Source organism: Fringilla coelebs, assembly GCF_963513975.1.
Source record: "Fringilla coelebs genome assembly, chromosome: 3".
NCBI classification, from domain to species: Eukaryota; Metazoa; Chordata; class Aves; order Passeriformes; family Fringillidae; genus Fringilla; species Fringilla coelebs.
The window spans coordinates 21,271,038-21,290,808 of record NC_140030.1 but is presented as its reverse complement, the minus strand read 5'-3'; the positions used below and the strand labels follow the sequence as shown (position 1 = coordinate 21,290,808).

At 38.3% G+C, this 19,771-nt stretch overlaps 1 protein-coding gene across 2 annotated transcripts in view; it reads right to left on the bottom strand.

The window, feature by feature from the left end:
• ARHGEF10 (Rho guanine nucleotide exchange factor 10) overlaps positions 1-19,771 on the bottom strand; it is a 108,560-nt gene that overhangs the window by 76,047 nt on the left and 12,742 nt on the right. For both annotated transcript variants that reach the window (XM_084202516.1, XM_084202517.1), the window contains exons 3-6: positions 5,131-5,301; positions 2,732-3,022; positions 1,782-1,845; positions 196-275 (exon numbers count right to left, since the gene is read on the bottom strand). In XM_084202516.1, the coding sequence (XP_084058642.1) occupies positions 196-275; positions 1,782-1,845; positions 2,732-3,022; positions 5,131-5,301 (606 nt within the window). The remainder of the gene's footprint in view (positions 1-195; positions 276-1,781; positions 1,846-2,731; positions 3,023-5,130; positions 5,302-19,771) is intronic.

Below are 19,771 nucleotides of genomic sequence, written 5' to 3'. Positions count from 1 at the left end.
TTATTACAGAATGTTTTATTACACTGTTGAATGTTCTACAGCTCGGTTCTGGAATCTGTCTGAAAACACACAATAAAAGTGAACATGGACATTCCCATAAAATCTGCCTGTGCACATAGACACACACATACTGCTGATCACAACTTAAAACTGACCACCTTCCACAGTAGGACTTCAGTGCTCACTGGTACTTACTTTCCATCCATGCTGTATTTGCAGGGTCTGCAACCCATTTGGCCAGGGCATCATCCTCTTTCTTGGTCTGGTTATCTTCACTTGAAAAAGAGGCCAGAAAATAAAAGAACTAAAAGTTACACCACAACATTTTTAAACATCCATGAAGACAAGACAATAAATATATTTCTGTGTCACTCTTGTGTCGGGGTTGGGGCAGGAACAGGCGAGAGGCAGGATTGTAGCAAAGGCAAAGAAGGCTTTATTCAAAAGAACCGCGCGGTCTTTGTAGAGTGGTACCATAGATTCTATTCTATTGGCTAACTAACAGAAACATCTTTCTCACGCACTGTCCTTGAGAGGAACAGAAAAATAAAGTAGAAAAACACTACCTGCAAATTGTTCACAGTCAACAAGTTATTGCATCTTTCTAGTTCTTTAAAACTTCTCACAAGCCACTGTGAGAAACGCTTGCCATTTCTCTCTCTCTGCCCCATGGCATCCACATTTCTGCCTTCTAGTTTCCACTCCAAGGCTGCTGATTAGTCAAAAATATTGCTTCAGTATGTAGTTGGGTAATGAATAAGCTATTGTAGTTAATAGTCTGACAATTTTAGTCAGAAAATGGAAAACACTTTCTTTACAATCTTAAAAAAATACTCTGTTTTTGAGTTCATCTACCAGAACACAGGAAATTCTCTCAGAAACAGTGAAGTGAGAGCTTCTTTTTCATGGTAAATAGGACAAAGACATTCTGGGTTACATCAGGAGCCATCAGGCAAAGCTGCTCCCCTCCTCCACCTGGTGCTGGTGAGGCTGAACCTGTAGCAGCATGTCGAGTTTTGGCTTCCCAACACTCCCCTGCCAGAGAGCTGTAGAGAAACTGAAGCTACCTCTAGAGAGATGTAGAGGAACTGAAGTCAAGGACTAAAGCACATGGTTTACAAGGAGATAAAAGACATGGAGATTATTTAGTATGGTGAAAAGGATGTTATGGGGTGATCTAAGAGTAGCTACAACTACCCAAAAGAGAACTATAGAGATGATGGAATCAGGGTTTGTTTGTTTTTTTGGTTGGGTTTGTTTTGGGGATTTTGGGCCCTTATTTTCTTTTTTAAATGCCAGACAAAGGGGGAATGGTCAACAGACTGCCCACTGAGAGATTTGGTTTGGACATTTGGGGAGGTAGGGGCGAAAAGGGGGGAATGGAAGGTAGTACAGCAGAGAAGACTGCTTGGGGAAGCTGCAGCACCTCCATCTTTGGAGGGTTGAAGGCCCAGCCAGCAAGCCCATGGTTAATCTCATGGAGTATTGGAAGTGGTCCTTCTGAAAGTAGCAGGCTAGACCAAACCTCCAGCATTCTGTTGCACCTGACATTGCCATCACTCTAGAAAAATTCAACCCAGTGTCTTCAAAAAAGTCATGCACAGTTACACACTCCAGTGCTGATTTTTGTACACAACCAGAATTACAGGAGAAAGAAAGTGAAAAAAAAACCAAACCAACAAACATGGAAGCATCACACAAGCGAAATAAAATACTTATCAAATCCAAGCTTTCTTAGGAATTCTTTACAAATCATTAAAACATGATGAACTGGCAATCACCTATTCTGAGGGTCCTCCAGGTTTACAGAATTATAATGACATTCTTCAGTTGCTGACTGTGTACCTGCCAAGTAGAACAGAAAAAAAAAGTGCATGCAATAACATGTCAGTTTGGCTCAAACTGCACATTTTAGCATAAGAAACTGATTTTCTAGATCATTGCTAAAGAATAATCTCCTTCCTTGCAACAGTTTTATTCTTACACATATTTTTAAAAAGTTGGAAGTTTCTTCACACAATGCATTTTTGAAAGCTAAGTAATTCAAAGACACAGCCATTTGTTAGAAGAGCTGTTAAGAGGAAATCACAATGCCTAATGAATTTAATTCTATCTCTCAAACATATATTCCTCTGCAGGTAATAAGGACCACACAAACATTTGCTTTTACTTGACAGTATTCCTAATAGTGGTAAAAAGCAAAGGCTGGAATTATAGAAGAACTGCTGCCCAGCTAAAGGAAAGTATATTCAAAATACAAAAAGGCAGGATATGGGGAGCTTTCTTTTCCTACTGTCTTGACATCAAGCTGTCAACTTTCTCAACTCTGGTTATTAAATGGATCTCTTGTTTCTGTAATAATGCATAGTTATTCCCCTTTCTAGTTTCTTCTTCTGTCTTAAAATTGTATAGAAGACAGAGAATTCATCAAATCATTAAGGGAAAAATCCCACAGCAACTCTAAATCCACAAGAATTGGAAAATAAACAAACAGAAATGCATATAGAAAAGGAAGAAGGGAGAGGAATTTTGCCAGGATCTAGGAAAAACAGAAAAAGGTATGAGAAGAAACCATTTGGCTTGAACACTGAACTCTGGATCTGGAAATTATTTCATTATATGAAAAAGGAATTAGCATAAATCATACCCAGGGTGAGTGCTATCGAGGAAAGGTCCCTGAGGTTAACCAAAGATTCCCTTTCAAATAAAGTAAGGTGTGTAAATACAGTACCTTCTTCATCGACAGAAACACTGCGTATGATGACAGGGCTGCAGTATGCTGGCACAATCAAAGGTAAGTTGGATGGCACAGCATATCCACAAGGGACAGGAACAGAATATCCACCAGACAGGCTGGGACTTGCACATTCATCTTGAGGACTTGGCTCTGGTGATGAGGATGGATCCTTATCTTGGATTGGGGAAATATTTATGACTGAGTAGGGATTTACTTTGGCTGGAGTGCCTTCTGCAGCAGGTTCTGATGTTCGCAGCTTCTCAGTGTTTTCTAAATTATCAGTTCCTTTAGTTGAAAGATTAAATGAAAATACAAAGGTTTAGTTTTCATACCTGTTTAAGCTGCTCAAATAACTCTTTGCAAGTATGCTAAACACTGACCTGATCTTTACAAGTTGCTTACAATCTATGACTCGAAATTCCCACACAGTATTGCCAACCTCCCCATTTTACCAATGAGGAATGCAACAAGAGCAAAACAAGATGAGTTACAAAGATGCCTATGGAAATATGGTAACTTGACTGACATAAGCACATGAGTCAAAACAGTCTTAAATCATAAAGGTTAAAATCTGAATTCTAGATTAATTTGAATCTTACAAACAGAAACACAAGAAATAGTTTAGGGGCAGACATGATGACAAGAAAAGTCATGGAGGGACATTCCTCAAAGAGCAGTTCTGAAAATGCTCTGTTAAGAAAGGGAGAAAGAAAATAACTTCACAAGTTTTCATCTTTGAAAATGTATTGTTTTCTGTTACAGAAAGTTCCCATTATTTTTTGAGACAAGCTGAGCGACAGCAGAAGCACAGAGCCCTCTGAAGGGAACTGCAGAACTGTAGCTCCCAAGTAATCAGATGATTTTAAGCTGTAAGCACAACTTCATAATAAGGGAGAGCAAGCAACAGATGCTCAGGGAAAGATGGTGTTTAAGTTCCAGGTGGTCAAACTCCACAGTACCTGAAGAGTTACCTATTTTTAATTGCCATAAGTACAGTGAATCTGTTTACAAAAGGAAATTGGATTAAAGTAAGCAAAATCAGCTGTTAGCAATTTGAGCAGAATACAGCAACTTCCAGACTACACCTCAGCACTGGAAACATCTCCATCTGTCATTAAAAATGTTTCAATATTTAGCAAAACTTCTGTTTATGAACAAAATTCATACATTCAAACTCTACTTAGTTTTATGCACAACATCTCAAGCTCAGCAACAAAACAGCTTATCTCAAGCCATCAATGTGCCTTAAGACCAGCAAGGATACACAGTTTTCCTGTAGCATGACACTCAGACTATGCCAAATCCATTGGTTTGGATGTCACACTTTAATGGGAAACCTCACAGGAACTACATGTGATGGTCACTAGCCCTGCCAGATCTAGCATGACTGTAAGGGGCAGGAATATTCAAAACACCTGCATGGTGTTTCCACGTGTGAGAGACTGGACTATGACTCAAAACAAACTGACCATTTTCAGAGGTGCCTGGGTGCTTTGCTGAGGCCAGGTTTGTAAGTCCACAAAGAGAAGGCAGTGAGTTTTTGGGTGTGTTATGACAAAACTCTGGTTTGCATAAGACAGAGGGGGTGAACTTCCCACCACCAGAGGCTACAAACCGGGCTCTGGGACTGGTAGGAGGCAGACCTTGGGGAGAGGCCACCCAAATCACAGCCAAACTGCCCTCCCTTACACACACACCCTCCTCCCAGGGAATGTCACATTCACACAAGGCTTACTGACACTAGAGGCAGCTGCCTTAGAAGAGCTCATAAACTCTCAACCACCCCTGAAGTGCCCTCAGACTCATTTCTGATGCACGTGATCAAAAGACAGCGTAGATCTTCACCAGAGGAGGTGCTTGGGCACCCCCACCTGAACCTGAGAGACTATTAACCCACCAGACTTTGAAATTCATGGGCTTTTCCCCCCACCTCTGACAGGTAAAGACCTTCAATTGTCATTTCAATCAAGTGTCATCACAGATCCATGGCCGGTGATTATGTATCTTCCTACTCTTACCCTTTCTTTCTCTTTCTTCCTTCCTTTTCCCTTATATGTTTCCTTAAGCAGGTGGTATTTTTATGCTTTAATATTGCCATATTACTTTATATAACAATAACAAAAATGGCTACATATGTGCTTTCCATTACAACCAAACTGATCCAAAATAAACCCAACATGTGCATATTTACAAACACCAATCCTTCAGCGTTGTTTCACTCTAATCTGCTCCAAGAGATCCATTAAGAAGAACTCGAGTTACCCTCAGGGTGGGCCATAACACCATGGAAAACTCTTCTTCAAGTACTTTTATTGCACTGTCAAGAAAAGGCATCCTATGATCAGTCTTGACTATTTAGCCCAGTGGAGGTACAGACCAACAAGCTGACTTACCTGCAGCACCAGCCTCTTGGTGTTCTGTGTAATTTCCGGGACCAGGCATAGGTGGCACAAGGGCTTGTCTGTCTGCTTCTGGTATCTCATCTCCACTATCAAAATCAAACTGTTCTCCCTCATCTTCCTCTTCATCATTCGGGCCCGCGGCTTTTGGTTCATGTTCTAGAACTGTGCAGAAAGACACACCTTTGTTTGTTTGCTCTTAATAATGATTTCATGGGACCAGTAAATGCTCCACATTACAAATGAAGCTTACACAATGAACCCTTAGATTTTTAGGTTACTGGAACAGAACAAAAGTTGATTGATATGTTGATAACCTCATGCAGTTTTCAATAAATCCTTTAGTGCAAACAAGGAAAATACTTGGAAAGAAATGAACAAGTAATTGTGGAAATACCCTTGCTTTTGTCATAATGAGCCAAAAGATTTTTAGAAAAACACTTAAACAGCCAATTTTTAAACAAGAAAACTTCACAGATTAATTTATGTGCATGGGGACTTTGCAACTTTAAAACTTCAAGTCATTTTTCCTTTCTAACTGAAACTTCTAAGTCTATTATTTCCTAACAGTGTCCAAATACCAGTGACAATCACTTAGTTCACACCCTCCAACAGAGACCAGCAGATTGGTTTTCCTACTCCAATCTGAGACAGTTTTAAACCATGCAACATGCTATTAGCCCTATTACCACACTCATACATTCTGGTGGAGGCAGGGTGTGAAACCTTTGAGGAAGTAACGGCTGAAATAATGACACTCTAATATGGATAGGAAGGGTGGGTTTGGGTTTTTTCCTCTTTGCTTGTGAAGATACTGTTGCACAGATTTGGCACTGTACTTGAGGCTGGGGAGAGGGAGCAGGAAGAAGTACACAGCAGTTTCCCACCATGCTACAGGGGAAAACCTATGAAAATGTAAATCCCTTCATGTACCTACAGCATAAAACAATATCCTAAAAAAGATAAAGGTGTAAATACACAAGTATGTTATAAAAATTTATCTGAAGGTGATAAGTTTTCTCCCTCCATCCTCAGGTAACACAAAATGAAAAATAAGTCTTGCAAAGATGATTGGATCTGCTGCATCATGATGATGTTATCAGCTATCCTACCATCCAGAACACATTTTTTTATCTTTATGATAAAACTCACAACACCCCAAAGCTCTAGACTGGTTAGATTGTCATGGTAATCAGCATTCCTGCCAAGGCTTCTGTTTCTTCAGGCAGGCTGAGCCAGCATATTTTACCACAGCCACAAATAACAAGATCTTTCATGCAGCCTCTCTGCTGGAGAAAAAGTAAACTAATTGCAAAAATGGTAAGGAACAAAAAACCTGGATTATCCTGCATTTGTTGTCATGTGTTATGGCTGAGGCAGCAAGATATTTAATTTCATTTTGATTAATTCATTTCAAAAATTCTTCTGCATGAAGTTAGGCTTCTCATTTTTGCTTTGTCCATTAGCAATTCCTCTTTTCCTGAAAGATGCAAGAAATTCTTCAGAGCTCTTCCAAGTGATTAAAGACAAACATGGCATTCTTCCTGATTCAGCATCCATCTGACTAAACTGTAATATTTGTTGCTTGACTGTGTAATGGGGAAAAGAAATGAAAGAGGGGAAAATGTTTTTTCCACATTAGTAAAAAAAAATTTTAAATTGGACGTGCCACCTGATTTTTTTTTCTGTTATGGCTGTTAACACTGCCTCTCTTCATTCATTTCAAAACATTTACTTTGCATCATAAATAAACAAGGCACAGAACCTGATAAATGGGGACTACAGCCTGGAAAGATTCCATAATCACATCACTGATGGGACAGCGGGTTAAGATTACAAAAAGAGACAAAAAAAGAAAGAATACATTGTCCATCAGAAAGGGTATACAGGAGACAAACAAATATCCTCAGTTCAGAAAGTTTAAAAACTGTATTTCAGCTTTGCATTATTTCTACATTTGCCTAATTCTGCAGGCATAAAATTTAGCCTTTTAAATTTAAAGATACTTTCCATCTCAAATTTAATAAAAATATTCTCCTTTAAGCTTTTAATATCAACTGATGGAAAAAGTATTTTAACAACAAAAATAAAAAGAGGATAAGGGCTTTTTGCTTCAACTTAAGAGCTGATCAGAACTGCAGATAAATACAGATTATGTCACAAAAAAAAAAAAAAGGACAAATTCCTGGTTTGAAAATACCTATTTTCCACAGTTCTTTGTGTTATGTCACAACAACACACAGACAAAAGCTCTTTTTAAGTGCTACAATTAGGAAGACAGCAGCTAGACCCAGGCTTAAACTGGCTACTAAACACCACCATAGGTCTTGCAAAATTTCATGCTCATGAAGAAAGCCCCAGTTCCTCCTACCCTTTATCTGCAAATCAGAAGGATAAAGCCAAATAGTGGCAACTGTCTTGCAGAAAAAAAAAGGGGGTGGGTGGGGAAGAGGGGGAGTCTGGTGTGTGTGTGTGTGTGTGTGTGTGTGTGTGTGTGAGGGGGAATTTTCAAAGGCACCCTCCCTTGCACAAACACCCAGAGGACAGCTTTTTTTTTTGACATAATTTTAAAATGCACTATTTTTTTAATGAAGTAATAATCACACAATGCTTAAAGTGACAGAGTCTGTCTGGAATTACTTCAAATAATTAAATTAGTTACTAAAAATTCAATTTTCCCTTTCACCACTACTCCCATCCTTAGTTTCATGTGTGCCAATCAGCGCAATGAGTATACAAAAACTGATTGAACTTGTTCATCTTATGGCAATACCACTCTGAGAGCTCTTTAAATGCTTCAGGGAAATTCTCACATTTCTAAAAAGTTCCATTTGGAGTTTTCAAAACGGAAAAAAAATCTGATATAATGGAAACATTGTCTTCAAGTTAAATTAAGTATGAAAGTGCTAATTTAAAATCAGAAAAAGGAATACATGTTCTCATGACTGCACAGCACACAGATTTATGACTTTTTCTGTGCTTTGTTATCCAGTGAAATGACATTTCTTAAGTTTACTTCAGAAATAAGCTCACTTAGGTTGTGTTTACAGAGACCTGCTGGGGCATAAGCAAATTTAAAAAAATGTTTGGTTGCTCTGCCAATTGCAAAGCATTCTTGGCACCCTTTGCCTTCCCATCCATTAACTAAGGAGTTAAAGGAATGACATTAATTTTAAAGCCCAGATTAAGTCAGCGAAGCTTCATTAATAGTTTTCTTAAACAGTTTATTTTAGTGACATAGAAGTCAGATAAAATAGCTCTGCACTTACCATCAAGTGCCTTTTGACTACAATATGAACACACCTGAAATAAATAAAAGCACCACAAATGTCTGCTCCCCCCTTGCGATCTCGTAAATCCATGATGACTCAGAAGTCAACTGAAGAAGTCAACTTTCTTCCAAGAAAAACCATGATAAAGGAAGAATAAAGTAGAACCCCAAGCACAAACAGTACAGCAGTCTGGGGCATGACAATAATAAACCTGGAAGCCCTAGACATAAACAGGCATGCTACCACCAAGAAATATGAATACTTTATACTTTAAGGTTTGAAAAACATTTTTAGAATTGGAAGCCTTCTGTATAATTAAGAATGTCATCTCTGCAATCATTTGTACTCTATTTTTTTTAAAGTTCATAGGCTATTATGGAACAAAATGCAGAAATGTATCTATTATATTTAAAGAACTCAAGAAATATTTTTAGTCACTTCTGCCATAAAACCAATGAAGGAAACAAGTGTACAATGTTTTAAATGGCATATATCTAATTATTATTTAGTGAAAAAATATTAATACAATTGAACCTAAAACGCACTGGCAGGAGGTGCCTGCTCTTATTCCAACATGCAGTTTTAAAACATTTATCTTTTTTATTCATTATTTTGGATTGCAACAAAACACTTAGGACTACAAAGACCTACCTTCCTTTCAAATGGATTTCCCAATGTTTCAACTTTCTACAAATACTTGAGTGTCTTGAAATACTTATTAGTATTACTGAAATACAAAACTTATTAGTAAAAAAAATATTTTAAAATGTTACTATCGCAGAATATTTTGAGGTAATATAAAATTTGCTAACTCACACAAGTTACGAGTCAAAACAAACTGCCAGACATAGCAATCTAAATTCTTATTATTTATCCTTGATACATTCCAGACATTTCTCTGATGAGATACCCTTCCCTTTACAGACCTGTATTTCTAGACAATTAAAATCTGCCAAGCTCCTTATGGAAGTGTACAATAGAAATAAGTATTGAAAGCATGCAGATACCAGGAAACAATGAAATTTTTCAAGTTACCATTATTTTTGTAAAATTAACCATTTGGGGCCAAACACCCTGCTGACTGTGCTCTGGGATAAATGGGCTCTCAAGCTGTTCCCTTTTTATTTCAGAAGAGATTTTACAGCAGAGGCTTGGTGTTTGTCAGGATGGTGAAGCTTGTGCTAGGAAGCTCTCATACCTGCAGAAGCTTCCAGATTTGGCCAACTTTGTAAAATAACAGGTGCCTCATATTCAGCAGGAACGTGCAGACAGGTTTCAAGAAACTTGGTCGCCACTGGACAACATCTTGTTTCTCCCAGTTTGAAAGCACTGCTTAGGTTGCATTCCTAATGCTAGAAAGCAACATGGTATTTTCAGCTCACTCATCTCTCTCCCACTTTGACCATTAATTCTTCATTTCCAGGAGAGAAAACTGCAGTTGAATATTCTTTCACTCTGGTACTCAGCTGACACATCACTGTTCTGCCCTTCCTGAAATGACACCTGCACCAGCACCTGTGCAGGGAGAGCGGCAAGGTGAAGGGCAGGAGGGACCCTGCAGGAGAAAGGCTGATCCGTATGAGCACTGCCACTCCACTGCCACTTCCCAGCCACACAGGACATCCACCAGCACACCACTGGCATCCATAAATCACCTCCTCACAGTCACACAGGTGGAAAGTATCTGCTTTTCTGGGGGAAAATAAACATCTAGGACAAACTGTGCACGCAAAAACACACGAGAGAGTGCTCCCTCCCATGGGAAGTGGGTTGGAGCCAGGGGTTTCCCCTTTGCACTCATTTGCACCCATTCCCCTTGCACTCACAGCTGTGCTAAGCTGGCTCTGCAGGGAACCCAGGTCCTTGTGGTACAAACACGCTGCTAATTACACACAGCTCGCACACATATCCAAAGCATGACCGTAGTGTCAGCATTACCAGTCTCTGTGGAAAACAGTTACAAAAAAAATTCCAACCAAACTAAAGAGTATACATTCATGCAAAAATTGTTTCCAGTGATGGAAACAAAAGCAAAACCACATGAATTAACAGGCTTTCCCTGCAAATAAATAACAAAGAAATAAGTACAAATGCCTCTTTAGTATTTTGCAAATACACACACTACATGCTAATTATGTTGTTGAGTATGCACAACAGATATTGTTCTTCTGGATGAAAAAAAAAAATTCAAAACCAGAGTCAGAAGAGTAATGAATCTGCCTGCTCACAGCATGCCTAATACCAAAAAAATTGCATTCCTTAAAATAAAGCCCAGGTCTATGGATGTTAGGAGAGATTTACAAATAGCAAAAACCCTGAAGCTTACACGCTACTCACAGTGCTAAAAATTTGTCTTAATTACCTAAAGTTTAAAAGAACTGAATTGCAAAAAATCAAAAGTCTAAAATAACATTCATCATGCAGTCCAGAGAAAAGCAGGATCAACACCAGCAGACTTGCACTCCTTGCAAAGCCTCAATGTGCTTTTCAGTGCTACCCGATAACAAGAAAGGCAGCTATGTAAAATCAGCGTTTTATGGCCATTTACCTTAAATACTCAGCACACTGCTATTGCCTGCCACCACTAGAAACACAGATCAGGCCTGGTCCTGAGGATGTCTTTTCTACTTCAGCACCATATTAGCACATTCTGACATATGAATTTCCAAGAAATTTTGCAGGTGCTGTAAGGAAAACCTGTACAGATGTTATTTGGAATTCTGCATAAATACATGAGAGATCCCCCTCTATACTAAAAAGCACCTATCCATATTGAAGGCTACTAGCTCTCCATCAGTATTCAAGGAATACCAATACACTTAACCCTTAGTACCCCCAAAGTCACCCATCTGAATTAGTATAAATGCCACCAGGCAGCTGAGCTGAGATACAATGGGTCTGCTGATGGTGGCTGTGCAGCCAAGCTCAGCCTCAGCTACTGCACACACGATCAGCTGAACTCACCTACAGCGTGGTGCCAAATGGACAATCCACACAGGGAACAGGAAAACCAGAGAGCTCCAACATAATAATAGAAATAATAGAAATAACAGAAATAGAACAGCATTCAACTGCCAGCAGTCATTGAGAAAATTAAATATCCAGCTCTGGCACTGCAAGCATGTTGGCTAACATAAGGTACAAATGATATACGAAGGAAAACCAGAAAACTTGTCTTGAAAATGCAGTTTCGACCATGTAGTTGACAATTTTATGAAAAAACCCCTTTTTTAAGGAAAGTTAAAAAGTGAGAGCAATCTGGCTTGTTTTTTACTTCTATATTTCTTTTCTCTATCAGTTATTACCTTCTATATTTCTTTTCTCTATCAGTTATTACCTTCTATATTTCTTTTCTCTATCAGTTATACTTCTTTTTTCTATCAGTTATTATTTTTCAAAATAATTACTCTTACTTTGAAGCAATTGCCATTTAATGCTTTGAGGCATTAAATGCATTTCTCTAATACAGTCTGTATAATTCTAATCAGCAATATAAAACTGCTGAATCATCTAGCAATACCTTGGACCAAAAGCTCTTTAAAAATAATTGGGAACCCTATGAAGAAGGAGGCAGCCAGATACACCCTGGAGATCTGAAACAGGGAACATAAGATCTCACCTCTACAGAAAGAAAACATACAGCTTGGGTGCATAAACTGACTGTCATACTAAAGAAAAGCTGAAAGCCAACCAGAGCAAAAGTTTGACTTTTTAGGTCTGGGATCATTCTAGCAACATCTTCCTACCAGGATGACACAGTCTGGTTAAGAAGTTAGCAAAGGACTTGGCTCCATTTTTGGATCACGTTTTTCCCCCCACCTTGCCAGCAATTGTACATACTTCCTAGACTGAACCTTTGGATGACTTCGGCAAAGGGATGCCTAAATCCTGGATCACTGATCCAGGCTGAACAACAGCATTGCTTTGTCTAGCAATGTCAACACTTAAGCACTCACTGGGTCCCCCCAAAAGCATCACTTAGAACACCTAAAAGCCCCTGACTTCCAACAGCTGCTGGCATGCAGCTGTTGATATGCTCAGCCCGCCTCCAGAGCAAGAGCCCAGGTGGGGTCAGAAGATGCACACAGCTCCAGGAACCTGGGTGTCCTTTTGGACACACACTGCCAAAGGTTCCTTGTTCCCAACAATTACAGCTCCTCTAACACTCCAAGCACTGAGTGCAACCTGTTCACATGTTTAAAAATAATTAAGATGTAATTATTTGTGTTTTCCCCTTGATGAATTCTGGACAAAGAAACAAACTAGGTATTAAATTTTACTGCAATTTACTGTATCTTTCATTAAAAAAGTATAAAATAAAAAGAATGGTTATGCCCTGTAAATCCAGGACAATACTTGAAATACTTTGGATTTCAGCTGGCTTCTTACGTCCTCATTTCTATGGTTATCCCTTCATCCAGCCTAAAGAACACTAATCAGATAGACTGATTTGTAAACTAAGCACAATATATGCAAAAAATGACAAATCCATTATCTCAACAACTAATGAGGAGAGAGTTTTATAGCACCCCTTCTTAGTATTTCTTTTAGTTATTATTTTAACACATCGTGATCTTCTTTTCAAGTCAAGTTTTATCTCAAAAAAAACCCAAAAAGCCAGTGGAATTCAAGGAAACTCATGAAAACAGTAATTCTTACATCACTGAACGTTGAGGAAATCCTATTTTACAACACCCTTTTAACACACCTGCTACCAGAAATTCTATCACCAGTGGATACTGGGCAACAACGGTGTTACCTTGGGACCTTTCAGTCCAACAGCCTCAGAGCCCTTCTCACTGCCCCCTTCATTAGCCATGGAGAGGGAAGGAAGCTCTGCCTTGGCCCCAAGACTGGCCAAAGAAAACCACCATAAGCAAACATTACCACTCAGACCTTCAGCCAGTCCAGATGGAAGTCAGGGAGGAATTTCTTCCAATATAAAAAGTCTTGTTAAGAATTGTTTTTGTGTATTTGCTTTCCATTGCCAGGTTTTGGTGGTCCAGGGGCTTCAGTGGTGACTACTGTGGTGAAAAGCTGCCAGAAGCTTCCCCTATTTCCAGCAGAGCCAACACCAGCCAGATCTGAGAGAGCTGCTGTGGGGAAAATGAACTCCATCTCAGCCAGACCCAAGACAGTTAGCAAGTGTTCTTCTCATGCAAATTTGAATGGGTCACCATCTGATATGCATGGGAAAACAGCAATCCCAGCCAAAGTTAATTTTGCTTCTACTTCCCTTTGCAACACAGGAGACTGATAAGATCCTCTGGACAAATTACACTTAACCAATTCACTGCTCCCAGGGCAACACCTGCATTTCCCTCTGTCCCCCCTGCCAACATACAAAAAAGGGAAATACAGAGACTGGGAAGTCATCCTTCAGTTAGCATCCCCATGGCACAGGAGCACGGGCATCTTCTCTTCCAGCCCCTAGAGAAACTTCTACCAGCATAAGGTTATCCAGAAACTATCATGCTTTCACCTAAACAAAGTTATCTAGCTCAACAACAGACTATTTAACAGTAAGAAATATTCTTGCAACAACCCTTCTTTGACCAACTAAATAATTTTCTGAATTCATTTTAATGAAAATATGGTAAGGTTAGAAAGATTATTTCAATGAGGACAAAAAAAGAAAATCTATACAGGGGGTTGGGAGAGCCTTCTACCAAAAATGTTTAACAAGTATGTTTTCCTCAGATTATTAGGCATATTTCAGTCACTGCATGCAGGAAAAGCAAACAGCACTAATAAATGTCTCATTCAAAAATTCATACACTTTACTTATTATAATAAAGACAAGCTATTATCTGAGACAAGCTCACGCACAAGGTAAGAGAATTATAACAATGCATTAAAAAGTGAATCTTTCTGTAAACTCTAGAGTAGAATCATTACAGAGGCTTTAGGCATGGTTAGTGAATATTTATTAAGTTCAGTGAAACAGAAGTAAAAAACTGCAAAACCAAAAGATTTCTCAGTTCTTTGTCAGCAATTTATTCCAGCCAGTTAATGATAGATACAAGTCCTAAAAAGGCAAAAGAAGTATAGAAAAAAACCCCACACCCTCTTCTTACATGTTGGCTCACTGAAATTAAAATTTCAGAGCTTAGTTTCAACTGTTCATTGAAAGAATACCCAAAAATCAGCATAAATTCCTTTACAATTCTGGGGTTTTTTTTAAAGCAATCAACACTAGTTACCAATCAATTACTAGTTACCAATCAACCAACAGTAGTTACCACCAACCAATGATCAAGTTCTGCTGCAATCCCCTGAAAAGCCTTTATCTCATCAACTACTCTTTCTGATTAACACATCGGGGCCTTGTCCCTGCACAGACCTAGCAAGTAAAGTCAAGTCACCTTAAAGAGCAGCTGAGTAAACAGGAAAAAATCCAACAAAACAACTACATCTTATTATCCAGAAAGAAAACACCAAAGGAATGAAGTCACCCACCAAGACATCCAGAACAGTAACATCATTTAACATGTTCTAAACATCTAGCAAAGTTTTTACCATTTTTCTTAAAAAAAAAAAAAAAAAAGATATAATTACATCTATGTATACTGTGTTTTCTTTGTGGCTACTAAAACCAAAAATAAGCTATTTATTAATCTATTTATTTTCTATTTTTTTTGTTTTTCCCAACACTCAAATATACTTGGCTAGAAGAAAAAAATACGTAATCAGGAGTGACATGTGACACCATAAATGGTTTTTGCAAAGGGAATTTTCTTGTTACTCTTCATTACACAGCTTGTCTGAATTGTCACATAAAATAATTAATCCTTACCTTAAACAATGCATTGTCCTTCATTTACTGAGAGAAATGTGACCTTTAGAAATAAATAAATTGTTCTGTTACAGATGGGATGTCAGAAACCAGCAAGCTATTGCCAGTTTCAAAAACAAGGAGCCATTCATAACTACAATTCATATTCTGTTCTCATTCTCCTGAAATCTTGGCTCCCTTTTTACAATCATTTGTAACTGTCTTTATGCTGAAAATAGATACCTAACAATATTGTTTATCCCAAGACCAACTCCCTTCATATCTGCAGCTTAATTTAAGCAATGCCTTATTTCCCCAACCACAGTAAATTAGGGTCTTCAATGTTCTGTACTTTCAGAAACTAAATCATAAAACATACAAGTACTTCTCTTGTTGATATTAAAAAAGCCCAATTTAACCACATCTTGTCTCAGTCACAAAATTAGCTGTTTAAAACAGTTAAAACATAAATAAACTAAGAAAATTTTCACTAAATAGTAAAAAAGGTATCTAAATAATCTGAAAGAGATACATATAGAGTACAAAATAAAAAGCAGCTCCCCTGGCAGAGAAATACAGTCATCTCTACAGCAAAACACAGCAGCTCACCAGCAGCTCCTTACTAAAGAAAAAATTTTTTTTTAATAAGTTGGTGGATTTTTTGTTGCGTTTCAGTTTTTTGGGGTTGGTGGGGTTTTTTTGTTTGTTGGGTGGGTTTTTTGTTTTAGGTTTTTTTTGTTATAATATGTAAGGTCATCCCAGTGGAAACTTTCATGAGAGCATAGTTCACAGTTCAGTTATGAGAGCATACTTCAGTCTTACCCAAGGACTCGGGCCAGACTTCCTTCTCAGGGACAGAGGAGCAAGGACTATTTTAGTGTTCTGGCCCTGACAGGGAAACAACAAAAAATAACTGCGGAAAGACACAATCACAGCACTCAGCTGCATACAGGATATCCAGATTTAAGTCCTTGGTCTCCTTGTTCTACATGTCTCCGTATCAGGAGCAAAGAAACATCCCACTCATAGGTCCAGAGAGGTGATTTTTTATATAAAAAGGTATACGAAATTGATGTCTATGAGATTTTTTTAGTCTACTACCAGTTTTAGAAAAAAACAAATTCATTTCAAAGAACATCTTAAATCCCAAACTTCAGCATGACAAGGTTTCTTATCTAGCTCCACCCAAGGAACTGGGGACAGTGGTGTGGGTGAGTGAACATCCAGCTCTCCATTATACTTGGTCCTTAAGGGCACCTCTTATACTTCTCAAATGAACTTTATTCTCTCTCAGGTAGAGACAATAGTTGGCAATACTATGAAGACTGCGCATTCAAATTGATTCTCAAAATGTCTTTGTAAACACTGAAATTTCAGTATTTCACTTTAAAATTTTGATGTATCACTTATGTTAATTTTCTATAAATGGGAAACAAAAGTATACTCAGTATGAGGAAATACAACCAGTGCTTTCTAACAGTTTTCATAGAGCAATCATATGAGGCAAGTGCCATGTACCTGAAAGAGAGAGAGACATACTCAGAGACAATGAAAGTAAGCCTCCTTGACACAGAAAGTTCCCCCAGTTTCCTTTGGGCAAGAAGCTGTTTCTCAGGCAACCATTATGCCAGACAAACAAACACGTTTCCTTTGGAATCAGACTCTGATAAACACCTCTCAAGCCCTCACTTCAAGAAAAGGGCTTCCACTTTGCAAGATCACCAGATATTCTCCAAGTAGAGGAATGACAAACTGCCAGACATGACATCTCCTAATAAAGCAGTTATTGCACAAGTACAGGCCATCCATCACACGTAAACACCACCCTAATATTAACAACCTGCCTCCAGTCCCAGTTGTTCAGTGTGAAGGTAAGTCCTGTACACAACAGACTCAATGTGATGCCACATTCTTAGAACTATCAGCTTTGTAATTCCTCCCTCCACAGTCTGCAGTCCACAGTATATCCTCTTCTTGTCTAAATGTGTTTGGTAAAGGACACTCCATTACAGCAATCAATTAAAAGCATAATTACAACTTACAGCCATGATAAAATCTGCCATTTAGCTTTCAAGAAAGGAATTTTTTGTTGACAGAACAAGAATCATCCTCTATTTTATTTCACAAGATAGCCATGGAATTCTTTTATACCTGCACTTCACACCAAAATTCATATGTACAGACACACCAAAGAAGGGAACACAAGCTAGCACTATCATTGCAAGTATCCATTTTGGAAGTACTTTTTTGGATTTTGCTCTTAGCTAAGGAAGTCTTTGCATCTACCCCACTCCAACTGCTCTCTTGTTTGCTAAAACATACATTCCCTTGATATACACAGAGAAAAATGCTAGGAATTTTTTAATCATGGCTAGAAGAAGAAGCTCTTTTTAAAGCAATCTAGAGGACAGAACACACAGGCAATAATTTTTCCAAATTACTCACTACTTGAATTTGCTCTGAGGTAGGAAAGGTAACCAGCACAGACTTGTCACTACCTGATTAGCAATGCATGAATGGAATGTCCAAACACCTATGAACAGATAAGTTGCATAAGCAGAATAAATTAAAACAAATAAAATATGTTACATTCCATTATTTTATCACATGCTGTTTTTCCTTATCAAGTAGTGGCAGAAGCAGCTTCACTATTGACATTTACTGCACCTTAACTTAAACAAGGTACAGATGGCTATGGCTAATGAAAACACATTATTTAACCTTTCATCTATTTTCTTGCAACATCCCCATGACAAAGATGAAGGTTTGCTACTATTCTTCCCTTTTGCATGTATTAAAAATTTGATAAAAAATAAGTGTGGAGAATTTACCTGGCAAAACCATAAAAAAATTAATCATCAAGAATAAAGCTGAGATTTATAATGCAAGGTATACATTTGCAGAAAGGAGCCCACATGACTTTTAGCACTACAGCTGTCTTTGTTAGGACAAAAAATAAGTAAACAAAAAAATTCCCACAATATCATAAGAACTTTGTTTTTTAAAAAGCAATTTATTTCATCCATGGTCCCAGTGTGGGATTTTAGAATCATTATGCCAAAAGTAAGAATTTTTTTTAATGGTGTAGCAAAGGGCTCTGCACCCAACAGGAATCTCACCCCCACTATGAGCTAGGAAAACCCACCCACGTGCCCACTGTCCAAAGGCTGATGCTGCTCACCCCTCCTGAACAGACACATGGATGGCCACTGTATATGCAAGTAAAACAAGCCTTCATTTGTTAGTTGTTATGTGTATTTGCTGTCATACTTGGCCCTAAAATCCTCACCTCTTTTCCACCTGCAAAACAGGTAATGAGAATTAGCTAGGTAGTGAACTAAAATGTCTTTTACTGTCATTATCACTGATAATCCCTTTAATAGGTTTTTTAAGAGAGTTAGCAATGGCAAACTAAAAAAAAATAGACAAGTTCCACTAGTTTCAGAAAAGCTTTTTCAGATGAGAGAGAAATCACAGAATATTCTGAGCTGGAAGGGACTATAAGGCTCATCAAAGTCCCACTCCTGGCTCTGCACATGGCCACCCCAGAATAATACCATGTGCCTGAGAGCATTAACCAAGCACTTTTTTAACTCTGTCAGGCTTGGTGCTGGTCTCTGGGGAGCCTTTTCAAAATCCCCTCCCTGCTCCTTTCCCCTCCCCTGCAAAATAAGTATCAATTGACATTGACGCAGGATTAGGTAGAAGAGAATCTCAATTTATGTTAAATAAAACTAATCCCAGCCTCTTAAGAACTGACACATCTGAAAATAAGGACATGATACACATAGTTCTACATGTCACAAAAACCTTTACCAAGAAAGAGCTTGAATTCTGGAAGTGCACTGAACTGCATCACCCTGACATCCTGTCAGAGTATCTATCCCACTGCTGAAATGCTGCACAAAGTTGGATCTGTTGCTGCAGTTATTGGCTGTCTTTGAAAAACGGCAGCCTCTGCTCAAGTGGAAATATTGATTCCTTAGGGATGGCTCTTCCCCTACAGCACTACACTGCTTTGGAGATGGATTATCCCATTGAGACAGTTTCACAGTAACTGTCACTAAACAAAACTGAGCTAAATTCAGGGTCCTGACCACATGGATTAGGACACGGACAGCAGAGGAATTGCTGCCAACAATAACCTAAGTGATATCTCAGAGCATAAATGAAACTGCCAATAATGTTGGCCAGAAATCTAACCCATTAAAAGCTGATTTCACGAGTTTCTGCTTCTTTCACATTCCCAACTCCCTAGGCAGTATCTAGTAACAGACCTCTATCTGAGGCAGTGCCTAGAGAGAAAGAAGTTTTGATCTAGAATGACAATTTCCTAATTCCTAAAGAGTTACAGCTGAACAAAACTAAGATTAAATATGCCTTTACACTCAAATGGCTTCATGTAAGTTCTGTGCGAACATTAAGTGAAATGTCTTATACACAATAATGTATATTATTTATATATATTAATATACACATCTATCAGTATATATAATAAAGTGCAAGTCCATAACTAATATCATCCAATATAAGGAACAGATAATATTTTACAGAAAAATCACTATCTATACAAACTATAATAGCAACT